The 26,267-nt window shown below is 40.0% G+C and overlaps 1 protein-coding gene across 1 annotated transcript in view; it reads left to right on the top strand.

Moving 5' to 3' along the window:
* ATP13A5 (ATPase 13A5) overlaps positions 1-26,267 on the top strand; it is a 99,406-nt gene that overhangs the window by 22,442 nt on the left and 50,697 nt on the right. Inside the window, exons 6-11 of the mRNA XM_006200950.4 lie at positions 5,050-5,119; positions 7,749-7,883; positions 16,272-16,344; positions 17,281-17,409; positions 23,486-23,656; positions 25,887-26,044. Of these exons, the coding sequence (XP_006201012.2) occupies positions 5,050-5,119; positions 7,749-7,883; positions 16,272-16,344; positions 17,281-17,409; positions 23,486-23,656; positions 25,887-26,044 (736 nt within the window). The remainder of the gene's footprint in view (positions 1-5,049; positions 5,120-7,748; positions 7,884-16,271; positions 16,345-17,280; positions 17,410-23,485; positions 23,657-25,886; positions 26,045-26,267) is intronic.

The following is a 26,267-nucleotide window of genomic DNA, read 5'->3' as shown; positions in this document are numbered from 1 at the left end:
AAACTATAAATCATTTTCTCTGCCAAGGACTAAATTGGTAGCTTATAAAGAATTGAAGTAGACACAGACATACAAAACAAAGTATGATTACCAAAGGGGAAAGAGGAGTTTGGGATTAACAGATACACACTACTACATATAAAATGGATAAACAACAAGGACCTACTGTATAGCACAGGGAGCTCTATTCAATATCTGGCAATAACCTATAATAAAAAAGAATCTGAAAAAGGATATATATATAATTGAATCACTTTGCTGTATACCTGAAACTAACACACCATTATGAATCAACTGTACTTCAATTTTAAAAAAAATGGAAGCAGAGTGGTCACATGCAGTTTGAAAAAGCTTATCAGTGATTCTGACATGATCCTCCTGCCTATAGTCTTCACCATCTGGAGCCTAAACGGCCTAGCATACAATATACTCTCAAGAATTGTTTGGTGAATAAATTGATGAATGAATGAATGAATGAATGAACAAATAATCAAATTGAAAAGAGATACAGACCATCCCCAAAGAAAACATTCCTAGTCATCCATGCCTGGTTTTTCAGGAATAAATACCTTCCAGCGGATTTACTAATATCTCATGGTTGCAAGAAACCTCAGTGCTCCTTCAAGTCTAGCTCACGGCCAGTGCAGAAATGCCCACATAACCTTCCTGTCAAGAAATTCTTCGATCTCTTCTGGAGAGAGACCTTCTACCTCCATAGCAATGATTCCCTTAATGAATAGTTCTGATTATGAGGCAAGTCTACCTAATCTCATTCAGACTATTTAGTTTTGGAGACCACCTGGAATAATTTCAGGATCTCGTTTCTCTGCCAGCTCGTCAAATTTTTAAAGTCAGAGCATGTCCTGTCCTTCATTCTTTGAACTTTGCTCACGTGACCCAGCTTCAAGCCTCATATTCCAGTGGTTGCTCAGCCATTGGTCAGTGTCCCAGATAGTCTGCGTGGCTTGCACTGAATTTGAGATGAGTACATGATCCTTCAACACACAGTACTTTTTGGCAAGAGGTAGTGGAAAAGATGAAGCAGCCAGGGCATGACAGTCTGTGGTCAAACACGACCCTAAAGAGGATCATAGACAGGGATATGTATGAATCTGTGGCATCTCAGTCCTCGTGAGACCTGAGCCTCTCTCCCTTAACAATAACATCAGAAACCATCTCACCAGGCAAGGAAAGGCAAAGAGCATAGGGCACTTGACTTGCTCCTTTCTTTTTTTTGTTTTGTTTTGTTTTTAATTTTTATTTTTTTATTGAAGTCTAGTTGATTTACAATGCTTCAGGTGTACAGCAAAGTGACTCAGTTATATATATATATATATATATATATATATATATATATATAATGTGTATATATATATACACTTTTTTTGTAAATATGCACTCTTTTTTAGACTCTTTTCCATTATAGGTTAATACAAGAAATTAAATATCATTTCCCATGCTTTACAGTAGGTCCTGTTGTTTATCTGTTTTACATGTAGCAGTGTATATCTGTTAATCTCAAATTCCAACTCCATTCCTCCCCTCCCCCCTTTCCCCTGTGGTAACCATAAGTTTGTTTTCTGTGTCTGTGAGTCTGTTTCTGGTTTGTAAATAAATTCATTTGTATTATTTTTTTAGATTCCACATGTAAGTGATATCATATATTTGTCTTTCTCTGTCTAATTTACTTCACTTAGTATGGTATTCTCTAGGTCCATCCATGTTGCTGCAAGTGGCATTATTTCATTCTTAGGGCTGAATAGTAGTCCATCATATATATACACACCACATCTTCTTTATCCATTTGTCTGTCAATGGACATTTAGGTTGCTTCCATGTCTTGGCTATTGTAAATAGTGCTGCTGTGAACTCTGAGGTCCATGTCTCTTTGAATTAGTGTTTCTTTGGGTATATGACCAGGAGTGAGATTGCTGGATCATAGAGTAACTCTATTTTTAGTTTTTCAAGGAACCTCCAAACTGTTATTCATAGTGGCTGTACCAATTTACATTCCCACCAACAGTGTAGGAGGGTTTCCTTTCCTCTACACCCTCTCCAGCATTTATTATTTGTAGATTTTTTATGATGGCATTCTGTATAGTGTGAGGTGATACCTCCTGGTGGATTTTATTTGCATTTCCATAATAATTAGCAATGTTAAACATCTTTTCATGTGCCTGTTGGCCTTTCTAAATTGCCTTCCACAGCCTATGTGCTCCTGTAATTCTGTACACAGGGTTTCAGCCTTGTTAGGGGAAAGGGCATTCTAGTCATGGGTCACAAAGGTCCTCATTAATTAATTCCATTATTTAGGGAACATTCTCTGTGTCAAATACTGTGCCTTTAGATGCCAGAAAAACAAAAGTTGAGAAAGCTCCATCTCTGCCATTAAAGAGGTTCTAGGAAATTTGAGGGGAGAGACATATGTTACAATTCAAAGAGGTACATGCTGTTATTAAGAAATGAAGAGTTTGTCCATCAATGGATGACTGAATAAAGAAGATGTGGTATATTTATATAATGGAATACTATTCAGCCATAAAAACCGACAACATAACACCATTTGCAGCAACATGGATGTTCCTGGAGAATGTCATTCTAAGTGAAGTAAGCCAGAAAGAGAAAGAAAAATACTGTATGAGATCGCTCATATGTGGAATCTAAAAAAAGAACAAAACAAAACATAAATACAAAACAGAAACAGATTCATAGACATAGAATACAAACTGGTGGCTGCCAAGGGGTCGGGTGGTGGGAAGGGATAGACTGGGACTTCAAAATGTAGAATAGATAAACTAGATTATACTGTATAGTACAGGGAAATATATACAAGGTCTTATGGTAGCTCACAGAGAAAAAAATGTGACAATGAATATATATATGTGTAACTGAAAAATTGTGCTCTACACTGAAATGTGACACAACATTGTAAAATGAGTATAAATCAATAAAAAATGTTTAAAAAAAAAAGAAATGAAGGGTTGTTGGAGGCAAGAAAAATATTTTATCGTGCCTGTGGGGATAAGCAGGACTTTAACTACAGCTGCCATTTATTAAGAACTTGTCATGTTCTAGGCACTTGTACTAAATGCTTTACATATTTATACCGTATGCTACTGATAGCAATTTCATAAAGCATGTACTGTGAAGTATTCCATTTTATAGCTAAGGGAATGGGAGCTCATACCTCATTCATCCATTCATTCATTCATTCAACAAAAAGTTTCTCAAGTGCATTTTGTGTATTAGACCCTGTTTCAGACATTCAGGGTGTACCAGTGCCCTCTAGAAGCTTATATTATAGTGGAGGATCCACTCTATTGTTTGCAAGCTTGTTAACGTGTAAATAATAAGGTGTAACTTCAGATTATCAAACACCCTATAAAGAAAAATGATACCGGTTAAGGAGCTAAAGAGAATCTGAGTTGGGTGGTCAGGGTAGCTATTTTAGATAGAATTGTTAAGGAAGTCTCCATTAAGATGTTATCTGAACAGAGGCCTGAACGAAGAGTGGGAGTAGTCATGGAAACATGTGGGGAAAGCTGGCTCCAGGCAGAGGAAGGAGCAAGTACAAAGGATTAGCTGAACTCAGAACTCAAATTTGGATGTGTTGGATCTTGAATTTCTCAACCACTAGCATCTATTATCAGAAGTGGTTCTCAGCAGCTAAGTAGGCATTAGCAAAGTGAAGGATGTGGGGAGGGGATGCCAAGGAGAGAGACTGGGGGGTGGGGAAGAGGGAGAGAGAGGGGGAGAAATTGAACCAAGTACAGGGTTCTGAGGAGTTCTGAGACTTGCGAATAATAGGTTATTTCCACAGATTCTGGAAAAAAATCCTACCCACCAAAGTGGTTTGAGTTATGACCCCTTCCTGGTGTGAGGTTTAGGGATTTCTGAAGTCCCTAACACAGCAGCACATGCTGTTTGACCTCACTGCTTCTCAACATCTTTGAGCCACAGTGATTTCACTCATGGAGTCAGAAGACCTTGATTTGAGTCCTCGCTGACCTTCAAACAATAAATGCATTTGGAATAGCATGGCAGAGAAGTCAGACAAACTTGAGCTCAGCTCCGTGTCATACCCTGGACCAAAGATCCGTCCTGCAGCTTTTCACCATTGGTCCTTACTGAGGCAGAGTGTGAACTGGAGTCATAGAGACCATGGTGGGAAGCCTGGCTCTGCCTCTTCCTAGCTCTGAAACTCTGGGAAAGTTACTTAGTTTATCTGAACTGCAGTTTTCTTTATAATAAAGATGATAATATAAATCTCCTAAGGATAATGTGATGAGTAAAGGAGAAAGTGCATATAAATGGTTAAATGTGGGTTCTGACATTGTCATCTCTGCTTAAAAGATATATTGTCACGATTAATATTAGACATATGCACCTTTGTCAACACACCCACACTGACAATAGTTCTTTCCATTGGCAAAGTGGGGTTTTCAGTTCTTTCCTCTGGACTATGGTCAAATGGGAGAATCTTTTGTAAGAACTTTATAAATTATAAACTGCTATGCAAACATGAGGGCTTCTTACTGTAATGTACATATGTGTAGATTTACAAGGTGTTAGCCATAAAGACCATATACCATCTTCCAGTTCATTGGCTCATTCCTTCAGATATTCATTGAGTTCATACACTAACAACCTGTCCTGGGTGCTGGAGATACCAAGGTAAGATAGATACAACCTCCAACCTCGAGAGCAATCCAGAACGCTTGAGAATTCTGGGAACATCTTTGTATCTGTGTCTTTTTAGCTGTTCTTAGAGTATAATCAAATGATTTTTAAAAACTCAGATGCCTTTCTAACTTCATTTTGATCCTTGGTTGTATTGTACTTAAGATGTTGTTTAACCAGAAAAACAACATTGTCCATCATGTACTTTCATTTAAAAATATGTTAGTATTTTAAGAATGGCACATTAATTTTTGACTGAAGGTACAAAGTCCCTAAAGTGTAGAGAAGGGACTTCTGCTTAGTGTACCTTGTACTCGCTTATTGATGAGCTTGCAGGTGTTACACTAATAGATGATCAATCTCCTGCAGAAGGTTAGTGTGCGGGCCCAATGCCATTGAGGTGGAAATACAACCCATATGGAAGCTGCTTGTTAAACAGGTAACTGTTTTTATTTTTGCAAAAAGTAAAAATTTCTGTTTTTCACTTTTTACTCCCTAGTATTCAGGGAAATCTTAAACACATGAATACTTTGAAGTGGAAAAAAATCTGTATTTCATGCAACTTTATTATTTGGCAACAGTTTTCCCATTTTTAGTTTATTCTTTTCTTGTCTGCTGAGGTTTTAAAAATATTACTTCTTATATATATATATATATTTATTCCAGGATTTCTAACTGGTCCTTTTTCATAACCACTTGTCTTAAATTCAAATCCACTTTACAAATCTCTTCCCACTATGAGGGACGATTCCCATTTCATAATCTCCTGTTTGTTTTGTTTTCTTCAATTTTTGGTGGTAGGTGTAGCGGGCGGGACTGGGGGAGTATTGTTACTCATGACCTCTGAGGATTTAAGAAGTAATATTTTGGTCTTTTTCATGTTGCTCTATTATATCCATTTTCTTGAAAGTGACTTCTTCCTCTGTTAGTGGGGTTTTTAATTTATTTGTTTGTCTTTTATTTTCTTGTGAGCTTTGAAGCTATTATTCTTGCTAACCTCACCATGGGTGGGACTTTCCCTTCCTCCATTTTTCTCTTTCTCTCTGTGCTCATGCCCCCTCCTTGGTGACTCTGCGTTTGCCTCTTAGTGGTCCCCATGGGTCGCCAGTTCAGAACTGGGGCCAGTATTGGAGGTTTGAGCTCTGTGCCTAAGGATGCAGACCCTGAGCCAACTTGAGGCTTGGCCGAGGTCACAGCTGCACCACAAACTTGTCTCTCCTGTGCCGCCCTCTGCTGGTGAACCCTGGCTGGTTGTTACTTTCCTCAGCCTCTGGGACAGGGGAAACCCATTGCTGCTGCTGTTTCCTTCAGTAAGCCTGCTTTTTGTCCCCTGCCACTGATGGGACTTTAATTCCCCTTAGCATTGAGCTCCTAACCATTGCCCTCCAGTCCTTGAATGAAACCGAACAGACGGATCAATCAATGCTGCACGTTTCTAGTCTACTTCCAACCCACAAAGATGGCCATTTTGGTTCTTAGCATGGTCATTTTTTTAAAATACATTTTTATTAGACTTTTTTTTTAAGAGCAGTTTTAGATTCACAGCAAAATTGATTGGAAGCTTCTGAGATGCCCCATATACTCCATGTGTCCATGTATGCACGATCTCTCCTACCATTACAAAGCAGGCTGCTTTCTAAACTCCTTCCCTCAAGTACATTTTCAAATTACCAAAGACTCTCTCAAGTGTCAGTTTGGTCTACTTTTAAAGAAGTGCTCATATTTTCCGGCACTTATTTATTAGGCCTTTAGTAGAAAAAAACAAAAAACAAGTTAAACTACTTCTTCACATTTGATTTCAAGAGAATCTTGAACAAGGGAACTAAATTAATCAGGATAGTTTTGTTTCTCCTACAAGAAATATTTAACCAATTTTCTACTGCATTTATACAAACTCAAAATCATATTATCATAAATGTATTACCTACAGTTAAAGCAGTTTATGCCAAGTAGAGAGAAGAGCTATAATTTGTAAGAGAAGTGTGTTGCAATGGAAATAATAAAAACATTAAGGAACATGAGCTTTTTCTTTTAACATATAAAATACATCCAAGGATTTAGGAAAATTTTAAGATATGTCCTATTAGCTTATTAATTGGATGTCAGTTCACTTTTAGGACTAAGATAGAAATGTATTTAATATATTAGAGAATGACAAGAAGTAGAGGTAGGAAAGAGTGGCACTGACTTTAGGTACTACTTCATCTAGTTCGTAATAATTATGCAGAGCCCCTCACCAAGAAAAGCATCCTTGCTTTGTTCAGGTGGACTCTTTAATTCACGCTACGTGGGTAAGTCACGGGACCATCTCTAGCTCCCTCAGGTTTGCCCTCTCTGCTATTATTATTAAGTCAGTGGGACCAAAATAGAGACCACTGAGGGAATTTTAAAAAGTTGAGTAAATTATTTAGAGATCAAAAATACCTGCAAGGGTGACCAGCTTTGGGGCTGGTGATGCATTCTGCCCATACTCTCCCTGCAGCTTTGGGCCAGACTTTTCTCTTCCCTGGATAAGACTATTCCCTCCTCACTCAAGGGGAGGCCCATGTTGGCTTGACTGACTCTCAGAGGGTCTTGGTTAAACCTGAGACATGAAAGTATGTTATTTTTAAACGAATGACCTGGATAAAAGCGGAATCTTGAATTTTTAGTGTACAACCTACTACGTTTGCAGTATGTGATTACATGAAGAACAAACCTGCAGTAAAATTCCAAACCTGAAGTTTATTTTAAAAAGAGTCTGAATCCTGTTTCCCCTCCATTATGGGTAAATCTGCTTAAAAAGGTAAATTGTTAGAAATTTGTTATTGGTAAAATATTTTCGAAAATTCAAAATAAATAAGAATGATCAATTTATTGGCATGACTCTGAGTGATTAAGATACATTTGCTTCTGCTATGTCACATTCTATGTGCTTGGCATTGTCTTCACTGAAATTAATGGAGTTCTAAGTGAATTCTATTGTTGTATGTTGGAAAAATTGGAAAAAAATCTATCAAGAAATGACATCAGCTTGACTGCCATTAAGGTCCATGCAAGTGACCCACACACTGTTTTTGCACCTGCAGGTCTTAAACCCATTCTACGTGTTTCAAGCCTTTACCCTAACTTTGTGGCTGTCTCAAGGTTACATCGAATACTCTGTGGCCATCATCATCTTGTCTGTTATCTCCATTGTCTTAAGTGTGTATGATTTGCGACAGGTAAGAGCAGAAATCTTAGTTGGACTCTGTATTAGCTTCTGGCTGTACAAGAAGCAAAACCTATGGAATTTCCACTGAGAGTAAAGAGTTGCTTTGCTAGACATAAGTCATAACAAAGGAAAAAGTAAAGGCTTACTAAACATCTCAGAAGGAGGGCTTCAGGAATACCAGGTAGATTTAATCGTCTTTGCAAACTGATTATCAGCTGAAAACATTGAATGCTATTGAATACTATGTTTAGAAGGACTCTAAGTCTGCGTCTGAGTGGTGTAGGAAAGACAACTGTGATGGATTAATGATGACAGCCTAGTATCTTTCCATCTCTCTTGACATCATTGTTTAGAGCCATTTAAAAATTTTCCTTTCAAAGAAAATTAGTCTTAGAAATGATACAGCAACACATTCTAAGTTGGAATCTCGCTGAATATCACTTATATCTCCAAAGCTTCTCTAAGTCTCAGTTTTCCACAGCATCTTTCTGGAAAATGTTCTGCTATGTTGCTTAAGATTCACCAGGCTAAGTTATGAAACAACCTGTAAAGTCTGTCTCACTGTATCTGTTGTGTATTTTTGAAGACTTGACTCCGGAATTAGATTTTTAGTCATGGGGAGCAATAGTATTTGTGTCAAGCCATCAATTCTACTGAACTATTCTAGTCTCAGACTTGCTCCTTCATCTAGAGAAGAGGAAACTAAGATACAGGGAGCTTGCTCAGGTCATAAAGTGGGTTTGTGACAAAGTCAGGGTTTCTGGCTCCTCATAAATGAAATTCTACTGTGTGTGCAGTATTTCCTTAGCAGAAAGCGCTTTTCAAAGTAGCACATAGCTGGAGAAGAAAGTCAAACCAACATGTGAGAGGAGCGATGCATTCTAGCTGTTAGTAGAGTCAGTAAAGTTCTGGGTGCGTGTCAGTAAGGCAGACGTGGAGGCTTTTAAACAAGCCCCACTGAAAGAGCGCTTTTATTACTCCTCTGTTTCAGTCACTCAGCAAATATTAGGTCTAAGATTGGCTTTTTATCTGGTTTTAGATCCTACAGATTTTGAGTTATGAAGTGTTGGATGACTAATCAAAGAAAGGCGATATATATCTAAAGGGTTAGAAAACAGGATCTCAAAATGAAAAGTTAAATGAATGGAGACACTTTGAGCTAGAAAGTGAGGATGAGAAGGGCTTTGTTACATTTATTTGTTTGTTTTGGTTTTCTTGCTTTTTTATAATGAGTTCCTGAGTGTGTTTCTTCACCAACTCATTTAAATCCCAGAAGTATTAACAGTGACCAGTAACCTGCCTTTGATGGTAGCAATTTCTTTCTGTCTAGCTGACGAGTCAGGTGAAGAATGACTGTCCTTCTGGTGAACTCTGAGCATTTGAACAAAAGCGGGAAAGTAGACACCAGGACGATAAAAGATCTGCCACATTCTGCTCAGCCACAGTAGGAAACAAATGACAGTGTCCCAAACGTTTACCTTTGTCATTTGATAGACGTATGTAATATGAGGCCCCCAAATCAAATTTCTAGTTGCTGGGTTTTGAGAAATCTTTGCTTTAAACGAATATCTAATTTGATGCCAGCAAGCCTCTCATGCTTCCTGGCTTGTGTCAAACATGAGGAAATACAGTCCTTCTTTTACGTGCTTCATGCTGTTGGGAAGCCATGTGCACACAATCACCCGGGTGTATCATCACAGACCATCTCTGGGTTCTGCGGAAAGATACAGAACGTTCTGAGGACTCTGGGCACGAGGTCTTATCTAGTCAAGTCCCATTCTCCTTCTCGCTTCTCCTACTTGTGTTCCCTGGCACTGTTTGTTACTTGACACTTTAATAGTCAGCTTCCTTATCTGTGAGATGTGTGTGTGTTCAATGTTATTGCTGCAAGAATTAAATGAAACAATGTATTTGACGTACTTGTGTTCCTGGTACATATTAGGCACTCATCAGATGTGCTGTTTGTTGTCACTGATATGGCTGTTGCTGCTTTAATTATTCTTCCTGCAGTGGGGGATATAGGCGGTGGATGGGAGGGGGCACAGAGACTGAAGGGAGGAGCTCTGACTTGAACGAGGAAGTAGCATGGGAACATCGCAGGACAGGGCTTCTAGGGACCACTGACTCATTCATTGTGTGACTCTAGGCACTCTTTTCTCCTCCCCGGACTCACTTTCCTCAGCTGCAAATGGTGGTGGTGGGGGGGGTTAAAATCTGTTTCTTTAGGTCCTACCTTTTTAGAATTCTATCATTTTGCCAGGGCCACCAATAAAGCATGAAAAAACATTAAAACACTAATAAGAAACTTTCTGGGCACCGGAAATGTGGGAGCATGTGTTGCAGACTGGAGTCAGTCCTATAGACGTGAACTCCATTAAAGTTGGACTGACTGGCCAGATAAACTACTCAGTCAGGATGTGTACAAAGATAATAGAAACCTGTTTAGGCTGCCTTAATCACAAAAGGGAGATATAGTAGAAATATGCACCAGGAGCTCATGGAACCCAAGAACACAAAGAACAGACGGACTTTACCAGGACTTGGACCCAGGAACTTGGGTTACTCTTCCCAGCCTCTTCCTAGTCTCTGACAGGTATGGAATGAAGTTCACCTGTCTGGGGGCAAGTACTCCACTCCCACTCCTCTTCTCTGAGAACTGGGTGAGCTCAGAGCTCTGGCAGCCCACAGTTGGTTTGCTGCATGTGGCTTTCTCCCTTCACTGGCACAGCTACTTAGAACAGAAGGCACCACACCCAGTGGAAGCCAACCCATCAACAGGGGTGATAGCAACGTATCTTTTTGCCTGGGATCCTGGAATAAAGGCTTGAAGCTGCTAGTCATGCTCTGTTAGGAAGGAGATCTGCGAAGTGATGTGTAGGTAGGACCAGGGTGACCACCTTTGATTCCTGTGGATGGACAAGTGGAGGAAAAAACTTCCACAGAGAAAGAGAGGGAAAGAGTCAACCAAATACACAGTGAGACACAGAGGTGAGCAATGCATAGTCCAGCAGAGACAGTCACCCGTTCCTGACAGCATTTCCTGTTCCCATTCAGAGCCCTTGGGAGACCTGCCTGCACTTCCCATCTTAGGTTCATAAGACATCCCTGCATCCTCATAAGTTCTCATCTTCTGCTTCAACCAGCTTAACAAGCTTCTGTTACTGGCGATCAACTTGTCTCACGGAAATGCGGTGCTATGATTCGATCGAACATGCCCCCTAGGATGTTTCCACCTATTTCCCCCGACTTAAATATTGTCTTTGTCCTGCACTTTTTCCATTTGTACCTTTATGACAAATTTCAGTCTTTTAAAATTCCTTTACGATGGCCATTTCTTCACTTGGAATTCAGGTGTACCTTTCTTTAAGGAGACCCAAAATAAATTTAGAAATTTGTGTAGGAATAGGGAGAAGGGTTGTAGAAAACATTAGGTTTGATTCTAGAATTCAAAGGGAAATATTTCAGTAAGAGAATTACTTGAGATTCCTGAGCTCTTGACCTATTAAATCAAAATATCCAGGGTAATAACAGGAATTTGCACTTTTTTAAACAGTTTCATAACAGATGATTGTTATACATTCTAAAGGCTTAATTAACAGCTATTACTACAGAGGAATCCACCAAAGGACAAATTCAAGCACCAAGATCTCCAATACAGCTACCTCTTTATTCATTAATGTCATCACCAGCCGAACATATTTTTTCACTCTTTTTACTCTACAAGATGCACAGAAATAGAAGTTTATACAGAGTTTTAATTATGTATTTATTCATTCGCTTTATCAAAACAGAATTGTTCCATTTACATTAATCTAGAACTTATATTTTTCATCTCACAATGTATATATAATGGCCATCCACCATTATAAACAAATAATTCTAAATCATGCTTAAAAACAATGGTGTGATATTCCATGATACACCATAATGTATTCAAATGTTCTCTTATTTATGGAAAATAGGGGTTTCTTCTCCAATTTTTGCCACCACAAATATATTAATTCAATTCAACTTTAATTACAATATAGGACATCCTTACATATTAGTGTTTGCAGTTCTTTTTTTCAGCAAAGCAACCAAAAGCTAGGTTGCTGAATCAAAAGATATGTTTGTTTTGAAAACATACTGTAATATTTTTTCCCCAAATGAAATAATTCATTCTCCTATTAGCAGCATATGAGAATAACCATTTTCTCAAATCGTCACCAGCAATAGGTGTTATATTTGCATTAATTTACATTATAAAATTTTCAATCCATTTTTTAAAATTGCATCTCATTGATGTTTTAATTTCTACTTCCCTGATTACTAGTGAGATTAGACACATTTTCCTTCGTCTAAAAGAGATTTGCATTTTCCTTTTCTACTTGCTACCTCTTTATATCTAGCATACATTTAAACAGTTTTATTTTTTAAATCTCTTCTTCTTTTGACCTTGACTTCTGCTAGATGAAAAAAAATGTCTAGTTAAATATGTTTCTTTCTTCTTTATGGTTTCTGGGTTTCTTGTTTTGCTTATAAAAGTTTCCTCTTCCACAATTAGGTATGCTCTTTTTTCTATTTCTTATTTTCTTAATATTTATTTTAAAATCCTTAATGGGATTTAAACATTCAAAATCTACACCTTAAATAATCTCTGACTGCCTTTGCTCAAAACAGTGACTGGCATGGGAATTTCAGACTCGATGGCAGTATTGCAAAGACTTCTTTGAAATGAAGACATGAAGCATTTGTTAATACAAACTTATCGGACTCAACCTGTAAGGCATCTCGTAACACTCTACAAAATGGGCCAGTTTCCTGAAACTGTACCTTTGCAGTTTAAGTCACAATCAATATCTGCTTAGCACTTTACAGTTTGCAGTGGGCTCTGACATTTATAATGAATGTGCTTGTGTGAGGCTTGGCAACCTGTGAAATGATACACATATGATACATCCTCCCACCACCTGAAAGGGAGGAACAGAGGCACTCAGAGAGGGAAAGTGACTTGCTCACGTCACCCAGGAAGAGCAGCTCTACACCTTAGTCCCAGGGTTTCTTGACTCAAAGTCAAGTCACTGTCCCATTAAGCAAAGTAACCTGTGAGCTTCCTGTAGCAGTAAATGATTGTTTAATAATTTTATAACAAAAAGCAGATTAGGGGAGGAAGGCTGGGAGGAAAAGAAGGAGCATCTACTGCCATCTCCAAATCGTGCTAAACAGATACAGGCTTTTGAAAATTACAAGAGGGGAATAAGTTGGCAGAAGAGGAGTAAGGTACCTTCCTGCATCTACTCTCGCCCCACATCACGCCACACACAGAGAGGTTACCTTGCCTGAGTCAAGAAACTCCCCACTGCCGTCCCGGTCTAACACGCTTGGTGCAGGTATGAGTCCAAATCTTGGCACTCCACTGTATTTCCACTGAACTGTGCTGCACACTCCATTGCTGGCTCCACGGGTGGCTGCGAGCAATAGCACAGAGGGTACCTGGCCCAGAATGCTTTGCCTCATTCAGGACTGAGCTGGGCTCCAGAGACACCTGAGTTAATGCCCTCATTACTCATTGCTGGAGGAAACCCAGCTACAGCAAACACAAGGACACACAGCAACAGAGGCCAGATAATAACAATATGCAAATTAGTCTTGGAAACTGATCCTGGTCCCACTGAACAGGGACTGGAGAAACCAAAGGGGGTCTAATGAAAATCAGGCAGTGAGTTTCAAAATCATGGCACGCATCACAGCGTTGGCTTTCTCCTAGTTGGTTGGTTGTCATGGAAACCTGCGTTTGTAGAGTTTCTGAGCACATTAGCTCAAAGAGGATGCTTACATTATCCTACTGCAGCGTTGTTGGGAGAGTGGAATAATTCAGGTCAATTAAATAAATATTTCTGAAGTCCTACTATGTGATCATCACTGGGGATCCATAGACGAATACACAGTCCCATCTTTGAACCTCTGTCCTGCAGGGGAGACCTGACAAGAAAACAGTTGTAGTGGGATGTGATCCATACACTAATACAGGTGGAAACCTAGCGAGCTGGACAATTAATTCTTCCTGGGGGTGTTAGGGACTTAGGGAGCAGAGATGACATTTGAGCAAGGCTTTATGGGAAGGATTAGGAAGAGCTGGCTAGTAGAAACCTGGGGTGAACATTCTAGGGACTAGTTTGAGCAAAGGCATGGAAGCATGGCAGATTATGCAGAATGCTATGTCTGATAAACAAATCCAACTTTATGCCAGAATGTTTTGAGAATTATAGTCAAGCATTATTGACTCTTACTTCACCACTTCCAAATGTGTTATCTTCCTCTTCAGCTAAGCTGAAGTTACATGACATTGACTAAGAGAGTTTGCTCAGCAAGAAAATAACTGAAAGAAATTTGTAAGGAAGAATGTTCATCTCCTTAAAGGACAAAAGCTGTTTTCAAGTACTTTCAGAGGACATATTCATCAACAGAAAAGGCTTCAGAGTCAGATATACCTGGGTTTTATTGTTAATTTTAGTACTTAGTAAGTAAATGATTGTAGGAAAGTTACTTTAACATTTTTAAACTCCTCAGTTTTTTTAAATTGTTTTTGCTTTATGTACATCAGCGATAATAACATTTTCATCATAGGATTATTTTGAGGATTAAAAAAGTCAAGCCATATATTCCAAGTGCCTAAAATAGCACCTGGTACATGGTGGGTGAATAAAGTTCTAAATTGTTTAAAAATAATCATTTGAGTCATTTGTTGTACTCTGGGTATTTCTCCTAGGAAGCCTTGGGATTTTTTGAATAAAGCTCTGATATGTAGAATAAATTAGTATCATGCCATTTTAGAGGCTGAAAGGAATTTGGAAATGGTCCAATTCAATATTGTCTGCTTACAGAGACAACAGCTAATTTACAAGGTGAAATGTCTTACATACAGCTACTTGGCTGGTTAATGGGTAAGCCTGACCCACCACTCAGGAATCTTGACTGAGTCCAGGGTTCTTGCCGCCAAATTACTTTCTCGTTGGTACCCACCATTAAAACGAATGCCCCAACAAACAAGTCTCAGGAAGTCAAGTTAAGGCAATAAATATGTGCCCAACAGTAACATCGCTTCTTCCACTCAGTTGGTCCAAATGACTGAAGTGTAGCTTTTCATGCAAAACTGAAGGAAAGAATAAATTGCCCTATATAAATATTAACGCTGAACTCATTATGTTCTCTCAAGAGGAAAGGTGCATAATTGTGTGCAGTGCCTGGTGACATTTGTAGCACTAAAAATCACCAACAAAACAGATAAAAATAATTTCCTCTAACACCTAAAAGAAAAAGGTTTATATCTGAATTACATTAAGCCGTGTTTATCTACTGTTGACTGAATTCAGACCTCTTCTACTTGGAGGTGTGCGAGCAGCTGACATGCCTACAGAGAGGGGCAGCGCCTTCCAGGGAAGCCCCAGCTGGTCCAGCATCTTGCTCCCTCTGACTGATGGTGCCCTTGACAGTCAGTATAGAGAGCTGTGTGGACCACACCCCCTCTCACCTCTGTCTTCCTGTCCCCTGAGTCATCCTAGGGGATGCTGCCCCCTCTTCTCCAGGCTCCTTTCATTTCCTCTGCTTTGTGCAAGGTATATCTCAGTGAATTCCACCTCAAGTGAATCTTTCCAGCTGATGGACTCAGATATATTTTTAAACAGCAACTTTCTTATTTATCATCAACACTCATTGAGCTCTTACCATCATGATGAGTACCATCCAAAGGGGATAACTAAAGTAAGATAAGCATTAACTAACTTAAAACAACTGCATAAAATAGATACTGTTATTATGTCCAACCTCGGAAGAGGAAGAGGAAGTTAAACAGGCTAAATAACTCATAAGTGGTAGCACCGGGATTCTAAACAGAGCAACGTGACTCCAGTCTGCAGAATCATCCAATATGAAAATCCACCAGTTCATAAAGGAGGCAATGGCTGTTCTACATCCAATCAAAATACAACCTCTTACAATGGAAAGTCACTTACAGATCAAATTCAGCTTTGCTGTTTGACAGACAGGGCAGCAGAGGCACAGAGAAGGAGAGTAACCTATTTGTGGTCTCTTTGCTCTTCCCACTTCTAATTGTGTGTCCTTAGGCAGTGAAGCCTCAGTTCCTTAGCTTAAGTCCTTGGGGGCAGTGGTTGTGCATTATTTTCCCCAGGATTGAAATAGCATTAAATTAATGAGTATATTTGCCACCGCAAGTAGGGAGTTGGGGGTGAGGTAGGGGTTGGGGCAGGGACACAGGAGCATGGAAAGTAGAACTTGAGTGTTTTCCCAGAGTCAGTTTGGCTGTGACAGGTGGAACAGGCTCAGCACTTACTGTATTGAGATCAGGTGGTTTTCGCAACCCACACAATGTAATGTTTAAATATTGACTTTAAATTTGTAGCAATCAGTTAAGCTGCACAACCTTGTGGAGGATCACAACAAAGTCCAGGTTACAGTCATTGTAAAAGGCAAAGGTAAGTGATATGTTCTGCTGACTTCAGCATCCTAATATTCCGAGTGGAGATAGTCACATTTGTTTTGATTATTAGTCAAGGAGAAAAAAATTTCTCTGATGAAACTGAGAACTGGGGCCAAGGTGAGGCAAACGAGGCATCACAGATACAAAATTTAAGGAGGCAAGGTCATGAGAATGCTGGCCTGCACCTGTGGGATCCTGAGAGTGAGTCCCTTGTTGAATTCTGTGCCGTAGGTAGCTGGTATGCTTCACCAGGGTCCCAGCCATGAGTGAACCATTTCTGTCCAGTATGTGGTTTCCTTCAAATTCCCTCTGTCCTCCACATCTTGCTTATTGGAATGTTACTGGGTAAACCTTCTCAAGGCTTTTGGATTTCCCCAACTAGCCATCCCAGACTCTGCATCCTACATTTCAATCTGTTATCTAGAACCCAGGCCTGAGTGAAGCTTATAGCTGGCTGGCTGGAAACTTGGCATTTGCTGAGTTAGCCTGGGATGGGGTGGCCATGGCTCTCAGCAAGGAGTGAGGAACTGCACTCCAGGACAGCAGACGATGTCTGGAGTATTTACCCAGCCCCCACTACAAGGACAGGGTATGCTACAGAGGGTTGGGAACCCAGCCAAAGAGAGTAAGCAGCAGCAAAGGGGCACTCCTCCGTTGACCAATGACCTTAAGAGTCTTCTGTGGGCAGAGCTCTGTCCCGGGTACTAGGATCAAGATGGGATCTTGTTGCTGAGCAAATGTTTTGCTGTGGCCCAGGCATCAATTCCCTAATCCGGGTTCTCTGCAGTTGAGGAGAAAGAGGCTGGGGCAGGGGTGCATGCGCGGTAGTTCTTGACCAACAGGTTGATAAGAGTTCTCCATTGCTTTTATTCTTAAGTAAAAACACCACAAGAAAAGTTCAGCTGGTCATGAAAACTTTGCTGTTGTATAGGTGTGCAGGAGCTGGAATCCCGTCTCTTGGTTCCAGGAGATCTTCTTATCCTTCCAGGAAAAGTTTCATTGCCATGCGATGCTGTTCTGATTGATGGAAGTTGTGTGGTGAATGAAGGCATGCTCACAGGTGGGTGGTTGTCATGGAGCTTCCTATTTCCATCCAAATTCCAGGCCAAATTAGCAAAGCAGATCAGGACATACATAACCTGCTTTATACCAACGCTAAGACACTGAGAGAGAGTTGGGGGAGACACACCCAGCCTATACGTATGAGTGGAAACTCAATATATGCAAATAAGAAATGTTTAGGAACAGAAGAACCAAGCCACAATACATACGAAACTAGAAGAAAAGTCTAACAACAGCAGAACAATTAATTGCTCTATGAGCGGGATGAATAGGGCACTTTGAGTTCAGAGGAGGCTGAGAGCACTATCTTATATGATGCACAGTCTCTTCATGAATGCGAGAGTGGTTCAGACACCTGTCCAAACAAAACACAGCCTGAAACCACCGCCTCAGCACTGGCAGGGCATAGAGATTTTATCCGGCTCTGTACTCTGTAGGCAGAAAATTGAGCCCCAGCTGTCACTGGGAAGGAGACTAAGTTGAACCTTCCAGAAAGGCAGTAGAACAATTCTGTTCCTTAGCATCATGTGTCCAGTTGATCTCACCAAGTAGAAAATCAGTGTCTAGTTACGATTTGAACTGTCCTTGTCCTCATTTGGACTTGGTAAATTCCACTTGAATTTGTGCAATTAGTAAGGCACTATTTATAAAGTATTCTTTAGGCCAAAAAATAAATAAATAAACACACAGAACATCATAATGAGAGAAGAAGAGACTAAATGGCAGCAGAAACACAGAAATTAGTTGTCTTTCGTGCTTACAGATTGTTGTATTTTTCTGTTTCCAAATGGTGTAAAGACAGGAAAAAAACACACAGGCACAAAATTTTTAATGTCACCTAAATGTAAAGAGAGTCATTATGTATTCCTAAATTGTTCAACATAAGCAGATTTCATATTAAAGATGGGTCTGCTTAATTTAAAATTGAGACAAGAAGATGTCGTAAATATAAATATGTTCAGGAGAATCATAAAATACCCATTTTATGTGTTAAACTCTAACTGCCTTATGATGGTAGTGACGAGGATTTGCATACTGATCACACCTTTCCTCCGGAGTGTTGCCATAGTGCCCCACTGCCAACCGCAGACCCGAGCAAACTGTTCTCTTCTCTTGGAGACGGCGACCATCACACATTCCCAGCAGCCTGCCAGCCAAGAATGGCTTCTCTCCAGGGACCGAATGCACAGCAGCGGGAAGACAGGGGAGACCACCCAGCAGGGTTTACTCCACTGGGTCTCCTGATCTGGAGGACAGTTCTTATCCTGATTCTCAGGGAAACTCAGAGAGTCTCAGAGAACAAGAAATGGCAAAAATCCTGCCTTTTAACAAATGTGCAAAGTTGACCTAAAAATGACCTTACATGGTCAGTGGCTTTTCTGAGGGTCTGTTTCAGGAAAAGTTAAGTCAGCAGCATTAATATCTATATAGCCTAAGTACTGATAAAGTCAATTTTAGAAATAGGCATATAAAACAGAAATACATTTCTGTCTCATTAATTTCTTGAAATAGATCTAAGTGCCAGCCTGCTCTGAATACTTCATTACACAGCCTATACAGGTCCTCCCACTCACGCATGTATTTGTGGAAAGGACCTGATTGGACAATTGAATTAGGGTTAGGTTCCTGAAACTGCAAATGTATTTCTGGAGCATTTGTCCACAAATGTGACTCATGTAATTTTTCTCATGGGCAAAAATAAGACTTTGCATACATAGACGTCTTTATTTATGTAAGAAGAAAAATAGCAAATACTTTTAAATCTCCATACAATTTATTTTTATTTATTTATTTGTTTGTTTATTGTTTTGGGGTTTCTTTGGTGGGGAAGGTCATTAGGTCTGTTTATTTATTTATTATTAGTTTTTCTTTTTTAATGGATATACTAGGGATTAAACCCAGAATCTCACGCACGCTAAGCATGTGCTCTACCACTTGAATTATACCCTCCTCCCAATTTATATTTTTATAAACAACTTTTATATCTCACTCCATTGTGGCATGAAACAAATTAGACTGGGAGCCATTATAATACCCACTTTACAGATGAGGAAACCAAGGTGAAAAGAGACCAGGGATGCTCAGCTAGTGAATGAAACAGTCAGAGTTGGAGTTGGCATTTGCTTCCAGGCATCAGGGACCCTAAGAGTGAGGATGAAGATTTGAAGGTGGTTAAAGCACCCCCCCCTCCGTGTTTTTACCTCATTGTCTTTCCTCTCTGCTGGTTACCCCCATTCATAGCACATGCCCACTGTAGGATTTTCCTCTCATCTTCTTACCTTCATCCTATTGTCATAAGCTCAACTATGCAAGAAGCTTACCTGTATTTTATAACTACACTTAATTTTTATTTTGGGTCCAAATTTGGCCGTACTTGAAAGTATGCAGCATGAAGTGTCTGATGTAAGTCAGTCATCCCCATCAGGCAGCAGGACCTCCCTACAGAAGCTGTGCTAGGCCCTGGAGAGGAGCATCTGATCTGGGGCAGCTCTTCCTTCTGTTCCTTCATGCCACTAGGGGCTTAGGAACCATCCCAGACCTATCTACCTGGGAAAGACAGCAGACCCAGGTGACATTTGCTCCCACTTTCCATAAACTTCTAGAATGTTTCCATGTCCTATTTTGGTTCAAGTCCTTTCTCCCAGAGACACAATATCGAAATTTCCTTCAGATTTTTCTTTCAACTCCCAGTCCAGGGGGTTTTATTTGGCTAATAAGTAGCACAGGAAAGGCATGGAGCAGAAGAGTTTTGTTCCTGCAAGTGATCTCTAAAAACCATGACCAAATTTGTGAATGACTTTTGAAATACAAAAGCCAGTTATCACCACCTCTGCCTTTTTTTTTTTTTTTTCCTGCCTCCTGATATACTGATCCTCTTCAAGATTCAGCTCCACACGAAGGGGTCAGGAGGCAAAACGGTACACCACGGGAAATGCTGTTTTGACATTTTCTCTTGGCAACAATAACTAGCTTTCCTTAGTTCTTATAGGTATTAGACATGGTGCTAGCCTTTACATATGTTATTTCATTCAATCCACAACTCTGTAGAGTGGGAGGATCTGAGGTCCAGAGATGGTAAGTAATTTATTTGCCTAAAAGTGGTGGAGTTGAGATTTGAATTCGTTTATCCATTCATTCATTCATCCCACAAATGTTTATTAGCCCTACTATGGCACAAACACTCTACTTGGTGCTGGGGATACAGCAGTGAACAAGGCAGATTTCTGCCCCCCTGGAGCTGGCACTCTAGTGGGAAGACAGAAAACCGGAAAGTAGGCAAATGCCATCGATTTCCAACAGCTGTAAGTTCTATGAAGGAAAGAAAACCCAGGCATTTTGTCCCTAGTGCCTATGCTTGCAACTACTGCTCCTCATTCTCTTAGGAATAATTATAGGGGAGGCAGGTAGCATTCACTCTGACATACTCCCGTCCCTTGTCCTCCACTCACTAGAATTACTGACTGATTTGGATCATATGTGCAGGAAGTAGGCAGTGATCTGAGTTGGACACACAAGAATTTCCCCAAGTGGTTATTTCACATTTATATCCTCTCAGACAAGCTGATAATCAGTGGGTAGGTCAGATCTTTTCCTCTCTTCCTTTTTCCCTTCGTTTTCTCTCTCCCGTCTTTCTTTCATTTATTCACTCATTCAGTCATTTATTCAATAAAGTTTCAGAAATGCCTGCTATTTGCCAGCATTGGGTCACCAAGATGGAGTCACTGGAGTCACCAAGATGGATGAGAAATGGTCCTTGCTCTCGAGTAGTTTACAGTCTGATGGTCCCAGAAAAATAAATAAGCAAGCACATAGACTCTCGAAGATTGTCATCATGTAGAGACATTTGGCTCATTGGAGACAAAAGAAAAAAATCTGTATTTTCACTGCAGCCGGGATCTCCAGGTTCCGTAAGCCAAAAGAACTGTTGATGGATGTACTTCCGCCTGAAGCCCTCTCCAGTCTGCTTAGATCTCCAAAATTGTGTAGGGGAATCCATCCTTTTCTAGGATCCCAAGAAAGGCCAAGAACACAATTCCTTATTAATATTTGAATAGTATAAACAAAAAAAAAGACTTGCAAATCATCTCTGTGTAAAAATCCTGAGCTGACTGACATCTCTGCAACATGATCTCCAAAGGATGCTTTGATTGATTGAATAACTGCCTGCCCCCAGTACCCTCAGTTATGTGGGTGAAACTATTCACTAACATTAGTCTAAGCATATGTTGTGGTTTAGTAGTCTGTGATCCAAAGGCAGAAAAACATTTGAAATTATCTATAAGTATCTGCCTTTTACAAAGGCTGATTTCAAAGCAGTGTGGCACAATGATTCGGAGATTTTGTCAAAAGGTTCGATCCCTTTTACAAAGCCATTTAGAATGCAACTGACAAATCCCTGCAATGGATGGATATCATAATTGTTTTAAAGAAAATGATTTAGTGACAATGCTTGGCTAGAGGAATTTCCTGAAGTATGTTCATGACCACTAATAAAAATATTATAGTTTCTTTCGCCTAAAGAGGTAAAAACTGCACCCTGGTAGAAGACTAGCTTTGAAAAACCAAACAGAACAACCTAGGTAATTGTTTTTACTTAATTCATCCATGCATCCAGCGAAAAGACGTATTTTGAACCTATTAGATACCAGTAAGGAAAATGATTAATCTAAAATGTAATACGTGTCAAAGTCCTTGCCTTCAGTTACCACCTAGAAGGAGAGAGAAAGCCTAAATTACTGTAATCAATTTAATTAATATTTTCAAATAGGAAATATGAATGTTATCTTGCTAATTGAATGTTTAGCAAAAATCTGATGAAAGTTTAAACTCATCCTAGTGATTTTAAATCAGGGAGCCAGGAAGTGTTACTAACATTTTAATTTTGTCTCTGAAATTTATCCTTTTTGAACTCTGAGCTGGTTTTCTTTGTATCTGAAGTATCCTGTCTTACAACCATCAGGGACAGCAGAGGAATGATGCCGGCAAAGAATGGGCATCAGTATGATGCCAGTGGCCCGCCCAGGTGAGCTGGAGTCTGCGAAGAGCAATAAGCCATTGATGCTCAGATTGTGGTGGCTCCGATCATCTAGCAAGAGAGACTGAGTCTTTTTAGTAATGGCAATGGGGAAGCTAAAGGCCTTTTGAGAAAAGAATGAGATAATATAAGCGGGCTTTGATAGGATTCATTTACTTTCCTCTCCTTCCACCCTCCACATGAAGAATATTTTATAGATCTCATGAAGGCATCATTTCTCATCCATCTCTGTACCTCCAGGACTCCTTTCCCAAACATCCTCAACTATATTTAATGCCCAGAGCACACCACACTCTTTCTCTCAGCTCTTCTAAGAGCACTTTCCCCTCCTCTTGAACTAGCTGGGCCGAGTCTCCTTTCGAGTTGTCATTTATTAAATGTACAAGAAATCTTTCCTGATCCTCCATTTGGATTAGACCTTCAGATAACCAGGTACTGCTTCCAAAATATTGACTGTATCATATGGTTTTCCATATTGCATTTTAAATAGTTAATTTTTGCTGCTATGTACTAGCCCGGCTCCCTGAGCTTTATGAGGGTAGGATTTCTGTCTGTCATCTTCATTATTACAGTCCCAGCACCTAGAGCAGTGCCTGGCATGGAATAAGTGCATAAAAATATTTGCTGAATCAACGGATGAAAGGGCCGATTAATAAGTGACTAAAAGGCAAAAAATAATAACTTTACACATGATTTGTAGCTCCTTCATTGCCTAGAATAATGCTGGGCTTAAAGAACACCTGGGGGAAGTGATTAAGTTACAACTCTCTTTCCTGAAGTGGGCTGCTTTTTAAATAAAAACAACAAACCATACTGGGCGTGTGTGGAAAACATAAGCAAGTCTTAAATAAACATTGGAAATATAATCATGTACCACTGTTTGCATCACCAGCATCCCTCAGAAGAGTCATCTGACTCATGAGATAGGAATTAGCAACCAGATTAGCTGCGGTTTGTATCCTTTCTTGAAACTGCCAAGTACCAGCTCTAAATGACACCTGAAGTTCATACAGAATCAACAAAATACAATCTTCTGTAGGAGAAAGTATACCTGTTACAAAGACACCATTGCCCCCCACGGAGAACAGCACGGCCTGGAAATCCCACAGCTTGGAGGACTATCGGAAACACGTGCTTTTCTGCGGAACGGAAGTCATCCAGGTCAAGCCCTCTGGGCAGGGGCCAGTAAGAGCAGTTGTTTTGCAGACAGGTTAGTAGATTCCACTTTTGTAAATTTGGTTCAAGATTAGAGGTGGGGGAGCTGGACTAGGAAAACCTTGTTTCAGATTATGGAGTTTGTCACGTTCTGATTAATCAGACCCTTATTATTCTAAATTACCACCATTTCCAACTTAAGGGTTCATTGTTAATACCCTTGTCTATGATGAAGGGTATGAAGGATGAAGTACACTTCCTCAAAGCCAAAACGATGTTCACGGGGGCTTTCTGGTGTGCGTCCATCAGCTTCTTTTCTTTTCCCTCTTCACCCCGTCTAAGTGATTACCAAGAAAAGTTTCAGTCACTGTTACGTGAGGACTTTTTCCTTTCAAAGAGGTGTTTACTGGACTGTTATTTCAAGGTTTTTGCTGGATGCCTGCATGTCCTACAGATGCTTCAAAGTCAAGACATCTAAAAGGGAGCTCGTCTTCCTCTGTTGCTGCTCTCTGTTGACAGCATCACCATCTTGCTAGCCTCTTCATATCATCTTTAACTCCCCGCTTCCTCCCATACCAAATAGGGGACCACATCCTGGAGATTCTGCAGATACCTTCTCCCTCTCTTTCATCCCCATGGTTGGTGTTTTATCCAGGCCGTCATCATTGGGGCCCAAACTGTTACAACACAGGTATTCGTTTGACTGTTTCCCTTCACCTCAAATATGTTTCACCTCTACTATGTTTTTAACCTTTCTGTAACCTATCCCCAATCAGTCATCAAATCACACTTCTAAAACATAGTTTGGAGCAATTCATAAACACCATGATCAAAAACTTTTCAAGACTACCAATGTTAGTCCCACTCTTTCACATGACAATACATGATTAATACCTTCTGTGGTCTGGGCCCCGCTCTCTGTGTTCACCCTTGACCTGTGCTTCTGCAACACCACATATTCACTGATGCAAAACACATCATTTGATATCTCTATGTTTTAGTTTAGTGTATTATTCAGTTGATCTACCAGATTTTTTAAAATTAAATATATCAAGGTTTGGTTTTTTTTTTTAATGCTCAAAAAGTGGGCATGAGAACATCCCTCAAACTGCTGCCTAAGCAGAAGCTAAAGGGTAGAGAGCATGCGAACCCCTGACCTGAGCAGGTAAAATGCTAGGGCAACAGGTTAGAGGAAACTCCCCTCCTTTTCTCCAAAGCCTGCAAAGCCACGTTGTGGAGACCAGATGTTCACCAAGCAGTGGGATGAAGGCATGTTTTATACTTACAGTACTGATTCTTATCTGGAATATATGGTAGTGAATCTTTTTTGCCAATATTTTAGACATCAATGATTACCCACTAAGTGTTATGCACAGAGAGCTAAAGAAAAAAAATTTGTGAGATACCTTGCCCTTAAAGAAGATTATGGTCTGGCACAAGAGACAGATGGATTTATAGCTAACTAAAACATGGGGCAGTGAGAGACATCATGTGACCAAGTGTTACAGGGACTCCAGAGAGTGGAAGAAATTATTTTGGGTATGAGGTATGGGAGCAAAATTCTGTAAACACTTATTTAAAGAGTTGGCATTTTGAGCCAAGCCTGATAGGATGGAAAAGATTTAGCCAATCCTATCAGAAAGATATGCTAACTTGTGTCTACAAAACACAAAGGGAGGAATCCCTGGGGGTCTTCTGGGACCAGTCAGCAGTTAAGAGATAGGTCTAGAGAGGCAAGAGTACATCAAACAGAAAGGGACCCCAAATGCCATGCCTAGAAATTTGAACTTGGTTCTAAAACTTGTGGGATCTGGAAGCTTTTGAGCATTAGGATGCTATGATCAGAGACATGTAAGATTACTTGCCTTGTGCTTTATTTTTCTCTTAATTTTCTGTTATTTTCAACACATATTTGTGCTCTAAAGTCTTCTTCTCTCAGCAACTCATCTTCTCTGGTCATTACCTTTGTCAGCCCCCTTAGCCTTCTCTTCCTTAACCCCACGTGTGAATGGGGAGCTGTACTTACATAGGAGCCGCTGGACCACTGACTCCCAGAGCAAGAGGAATCGAGCAGGGCCAAGTGAACGCGATTTATTGTTCCTGGCAACCTGTAAGAACAATAAACATAAATACACTGTTAGGTCACAGCAATGCTGTTTCTGAATTCCATATTCAAGTGATCCTATTAACGAATTCTTAATTCAATGCAAACCTTTTTTTTTTTTTTGGTTTTAAGGGAAACTGTATTGAAGGACCTTACTCTATGTATGATTATGTTCATGTAGGTTACAACACAGCCAAAGGGGACTTGGTGAGATCCATCCTTTACCCCCGGCCTCTGAACTTCAAATTGTACAGTGATGCCTTCAAGTTCATAGTGTTCCTGGCCTGCCTTGGAGTCATGGGTTTTTTCTATGCCCTTGGTGTATATATGTACCACGGAGTAAGTACTAGGGGTGAGGCTTTTAATAGCATAGCTTTCTTTCACCACTTGGGTAGTCGTGAGAGGTTACTGCTTTTGTGGCATTTGTGAGATCCCAGTCCAACCAGCCTCAGGGGAAACACACATGTCTCAAGCCTGATTTGATGGGGAGGATTTAGTCAGCTGTATCAGAGAGCAGGAAGGATATACTAATTTGAATGAGCAAAATGCAAAGGAAGAAAAG

Source organism: Vicugna pacos, chromosome 1 (genome assembly GCF_048564905.1).
Source record: "Vicugna pacos chromosome 1, VicPac4, whole genome shotgun sequence".
Taxonomy (NCBI): domain Eukaryota; kingdom Metazoa; phylum Chordata; class Mammalia; order Artiodactyla; family Camelidae; genus Vicugna; species Vicugna pacos.
Note: the sequence above shows the minus strand (reverse complement) of the source record. Positions and strands in the feature narration are given on the sequence as shown.